This window comes from Eptatretus burgeri, chromosome 15, assembly GCF_056783735.1.
Source record: "Eptatretus burgeri isolate ZD-2024b chromosome 15, Ebu_testis_v1, whole genome shotgun sequence".
In the NCBI taxonomy this organism is placed as follows: Eukaryota; Metazoa; Chordata; class Myxini; order Myxiniformes; family Myxinidae; genus Eptatretus; species Eptatretus burgeri.
The window spans coordinates 12,254,395-12,259,819 of NC_140975.1; the positions used below are offsets into that span (position 1 = coordinate 12,254,395).

At 44.0% G+C, this 5,425-nt stretch overlaps 1 protein-coding gene across 1 annotated transcript in view; it reads right to left on the bottom strand.

The window, feature by feature from the left end:
- Nucleotides 1–1,776: 1,776 nt before the first annotated feature.
- LOC147011528 (CCAAT/enhancer-binding protein epsilon-like) overlaps nt 1,777–5,425 on the bottom strand; it is a 4,428-nt gene continuing 779 nt past the window's right edge. The window contains exon 2 of the mRNA XM_085858532.1: nt 1,777–3,249. Within this exon, the coding sequence (XP_085714658.1) occupies nt 2,746–3,249 (504 nt within the window). The 3' untranslated portion in view covers nt 1,777–2,745. The remainder of the gene's footprint in view (nt 3,250–5,425) is intronic.

Below are 5,425 nucleotides of genomic sequence, written 5' to 3' on the forward strand. Positions count from 1 at the left end.
ATATCATGCTATGTACCATTTTTGGCCCTATCTCTCAACGGTGAAGAATTACTTCAAAAATTAAACAATTCTCGTATCCAGATCCAAAATCTAATGAGTTCGTTCTTGTCACACACCCAACATACCCACTAAATTTCATCCAGATCCGTGCACAACTTTTTGAGATATCCTGCTCACAAACAAACAAACAAATGAAATTGCTCGTTGGGCAAGGAATTGCCGGAATAACTTTGTCATATCTCCATGATCTCTGAAAAAGAACGAAAACCTGGAAATCAATTTGGTTTTTATAAGTCGATAGTGCTACTGTTTAATGAGTTATTGCACTTAGTTTGGTTATGATCATAACTTGGAAGTTAATCGGACTTGAAATGGCATTTTTATCGCAATTTGAAATTTTTGACCTGAGCCCCCTGACATTCGACCCCCGACCGCGAAGAAGGGTGTTGGTGTGACACCCCCAATGAGACATATGGTTGGATGCAGAATTGGAAGATGCACATTTTGGATTTGGCTTGAAGTCGATACGACCATTTTACCGGACGTTATTGCGAAAATAAGAATTTCGGTTTTTCGGTGACCTTGACCTTGACCTTTGACCTAGATTCACCACAAACGACAAGTGTCTAAGTTGGACCATGGCCGACGTCTGTACCCAGTTTGGTCATGATCGCTGAAACGGTGTGGCTGCAACAGGGTAAACAAACACACAAACAGACAGACACATAGAATGACACACACAACCGACCAACATAATTGCCGAAATCCAAAGGATTTCGGCAATTAACAAACAAACAGAAAGGGGTGAAAACATAACCTCCTTCACCTTTGGTGGTGGAGGTAATAATCCATCCCATTGCAGAAAACAGACCTTTTGGAATGCCAGCCGCATTTTCCATCCAATCATTAAGGAAGTTTTGTGTCAATCCCTCAATCGGTTGCGGAGAAAAAGAATAAAACTGAAAAAGTGAGGGCAGCAAAAAAAAAAAGGGTGACGGCCACGGCAGACATTCCACAACATGATCAAGGATAGTTGTGGACATCTATTATGAGTTGGTAGATGAATGATTCCTGTATGGGATTCCATTCAATACCGGGATTGTAGTATTGTAGTTTGTGCACGTCCAGGGGTACCGGGTTGAACATCACTTGGGATGGATTAATGAACATGACTGCATGGGCTAATCCACTTGGTTGTTCTTGCGATTGGGTTGCAAGGAGCAGGTCATTAGGACCATTTGGGGGCGGTGGTGCACCTTTCCCTGAGACAGTCAAATTCACCTGCGGGACTCTGCCGCACCCCGAGTTCACAACAAAAAACATTTGTTGATGTGTGTGTGTGGGTATGTGTGTAGATATCTCCATAAGGAAATACCATGGACCACCAATCAAAAGGAGCAGTGGGCAATAGTCACCTAGTTTTGCACAAGTTCACTCTGAGGTCAGTCCTGAACAGTGGTGTTTCTGTCATAATGGATGACTCAGAACAAAACGAGTTGACACACACAAACATAAGACTGTCTCAATCTTTCCTGAGACTTGCCTGAGGACAGGGCACAGTCTTTTGCTTTTCCAATTTGTACTCAAACTGTCACACCCTCATGCACACACGTTTGAGTGGAAAATGGATTGAACCACTTCACCAGCTCGGCATTTTACAACATGTGGTTTACCTGATCTGGTAAATACAAAACATCCCTCCATTGAAGCAAAGTCCCGACACCAAACTTTCTGTACAGCATCGATGATTTTAAAAAGAAGATAAAAAAACAAAAATGCAATAAATCAGATTTATTTTACATCAAAAAAAATATTATACTCCCCCCAACTCAAATCATTAGTTAATTACAGATTGCACATATGCATATAAACAGCCATTTGTTCTTCCCCCTCATCCCCCAACCCAGGGGTGGATGTAATACCAAGGAAGGTAGCATGTTGCCATCCTAAAGTACTTGGCCCATTTTCTTGGTGGAAGGGTTCCAAGTTTCAGCAGGGATATTGTTCGAGCACGCCCATGTTACCTGTCAGTCAGAATGAGCGGCACCTCTTTTCCAAGAAGCGATCAAAACACACACACACACACACACACACACACACACACACACACACACACACACACACACACACACACACACACACACACACACACACACACACACACACACACGGCTGTGTGAATATCTTCTTGATCCAAGCATTGCCTCGACCCCATTCCAGCATTCAAACAAAATCCAACATAACAGGGAAGCCAAATTCCACCCTTCCAAATAAAAAAATTGTTCACTTTACTCCCACTAATACCACAACTCTAATACAGTAATGCACACCAAATGAAGGTCACAGCAAAGGCTCAGGACATAGGTACCACCTTTTCGGTGTGCAAGGGAGCATGACAGCAGCTCGATGCTTTACCCTCCATGAGGGTTCAAGTTTCGAACTCGGCCAAGACCATAAAGTACCCAAACGACAGCGGACTGGTTAAGGCTGCTTACACAAACAGTGAAATAGAGTAACAAAAACGAATCGGGATCTGTCCAGCCCAGTATTACAAACTTCTACCCAAAAAGGTAGCTCGTGATGGTGGCAGAGCTTGAATCAACAACCAATCACAGTAGATTTCAGTCTCAAAGTCTCTTCAACATGGCAAAAACGAATGATGTTGATATCAGAAAATAGGCACTACACCGGTGAAGGTGAGGGCCAAGGCTGCGGACCAAGGGGGCAACATTGGTCAACACAAACTCAGGAACGGGCGCAGGGGGGAGCATTACCCACTGCGTGCATGAGCACCGATTCGGGGACCTGCCGGAGGAGGTTACGAAGCTCGGCCAACTCCCGGAGCAGCTGTCCGACCCGACGCTGCAATCTGTCATTATCAGCCGTCAGCTCGATCACACGCTGCTGGGTCTCCATTGACCTCTGCTTGGCCTTGTCCCGGCTCCGCCGAACCGCCAGGTTGTTCCGCTCGCGCCGCGCACGATACTCCTCACTCATCCGGTCGGGCGTGGATTTGCGACTGCGCACCTTCCCCGGAGGCAGGTAATGCCCCGAAGTGGCCTGGAATTGGCTCAGGCTTGCACCTGTACTCGGGTCACTATCTTCAAACAACGAGTGCTCCTCTCTCTTCACATCGGGCGAGCTGTCGCAAAATAGGCCTGTTGGACTGCTGGCATTCCGCGGTGGCAAACCACATGGGAAGGGTGGAGCTGATGACAGTGGAAATGGCATGCTTTGCCTGGGCTGAGGCTGTGTGGTTGGGATGATGAAATGGGAATGGGATTGGGAGGGGCATGGATGGGAGAGAAAGAAAGGAGGGGGGATTGATTGAGGATCAACATTTGCATTTGTTGTTTTACTGGTGAATCATTAACGGTACAAAAATATATGTGGAAGAGGGGAGGGATTCAAGTCATGAAGTTGGTGCAGGTTCAAGTCATGAAGTTGGTTGGTGTAGGTTCAAGTCATGAAGTTGGTGTAGGTTCAAGTCATGAAGTTGGTGTAGGTTCAAGTCATGAAGTTTGTGTAGGTTCAAGTCATGAAGTTGGTGTAGGTTCAAGTCATGAAGTTGGTGAAGGTTCAAGTCATGAAGTTGGTGTAGGTTCAAGTCATGAAGTTGGTTGGTGTAGGTTCAAGTCATGAAGTTGGTGTAGGTTTAAGTCATGAAGTTGGTGTAGGTTCAAGTCATGAAGTTGGTGTAGGTTCAAGTCATGAAGTTGGTGTAGGTTCAAGTCATGAAGTTGGTGTAGGTTTAAGTCATGAAGTTTGTGTAGGTTCAAGTCATGAAGTTGGTTGGTGTAGGTTCAAGTCATGAAGTTGGTGTAGGTTCAAGTCATGAAGTTGGTGTAGGTTTAAGTCATGAAGTTTGTGTAGGTTCAAGTCATGAAGTTGGTTGGTGTAGGTTCAAGTCATGAAGTTTGTGTAGGTTCAAGTCATGAAGTTGGTGTAGGTTCAAGTCATGAAGTTGGTGTAGGTTCAAGTCATGAAGTTGGTGTAGGTTCAAGTCATGAAGTTGGTGTAGGTTCAAGTCATGAAGTTTGTGTAGGTTCAAGTCATGAAGTTGGTTGGTGTAGGTTCAAGTCATGAAGTTGGTTGGTGTAGGTTCAAGTCATGAAGTTGGTGTAGGTTCAAGTCATGAAGTTGGTGTAGGTTCAAGTCATGAAGTTTGTGTAGGTTCAAGTCATGAAGTTGGTTGGTGTAGGTTCAAGTCATGAAGTTGGTGTAGGTTCAAGTCATGAAGTTGGTGTAGGTTCAAGTCATGAAGTTGGTTGGTGTAGGTTCAAGTCATGAAGTTGGTGTAGGTTCAAGTCATGAAGTTTGTGTAGGTTCAAGTCATGAAGTTGGTTGGTGTAGGTTCAAGTCATGAAGTTGGTGTAGGTTCAAGTCATGAAGTTGGTGTAGGTTCAAGTCATGAAGTTTGTGTAGGTTCAAGTCATGAAGTTGGTGTATGTTCAAGTCATGAAGTTGGTGTAGATTCAAGTCATGAAGTTGGTGTAGGTTCAAGTCATGAATTTTGTGTAGGTTCAAGTCATGAAGTTGGTGCAGGTTCAAGTCATGAAGTTGGTGTAGGTTCAAGTCATGAATTTGGTGTAGGTTCAAGTCATGAAGTTGGTTGGTGTAGGTTCAAGTCATGAAGTTGGTTGGTGTAGGTTCAAGTCATGAAGTTGGTGTAGGTTCAAGTCATGAAGTTGGTGCAGGTTCAAGTCATGAAGTTGGTGTAGGTTCAAGTCATGAAGTTGGTGTAGGTTCAAGTCATGAAGTTTGTGTAGGTTCAAGTCATGAAGTTCGTGTAGGTTCAAGTCATGAAGTTTGTGTAGGTTCAAGTCATGAAGTTGGTGTGGGTTCAAGTCATGAAGTTGGTGTAGGTTCAAGTCATGAAGTTGGTGTAGGTTCAAGTCATGAAGTTTGTGTAGGTTCAAGTCATGAAGTTCGTGTAGGTTCAAGTCATGAAGTTGGCGTGGGTTCAAGTCATGAAGTTGGTGTAGGTTCAAGTCATGAAGTTGGTGTAGGTTCAAGTCATGAAGTTGGTGTAGGTTCAAGTCATGAAGTTTGTGTAGGTTCAAGTCATGAAGTTTGTGTAGGTTCAAGTCATGAAGTTGGCGTGGGTTCAAGTCATGAAGTTGGTGTAGGTTCAAGTCATGAAGTTGGTGTAGGTTCAAGTCATGAAGTTGTAACAGCATCACCCTGAAAACCCGTTCCCCAGACACAGGTACGTCGTGTAAAATACAATGCAAACAAAAATGTACAATTACCTATATATGGTGTCGTTTATGGTTCCTTACAGATCACAAGTCCACAACTTACAGATCATTAGTCGCAAACCCCTGCGTTCCCTTTCTAATCCAATCCAGATGCAGTACTGTTGGTTAAAATGGTTATGTATTTATTTACGATATGTATGTGTGTGTGTGTGTGTGTGTGTGTG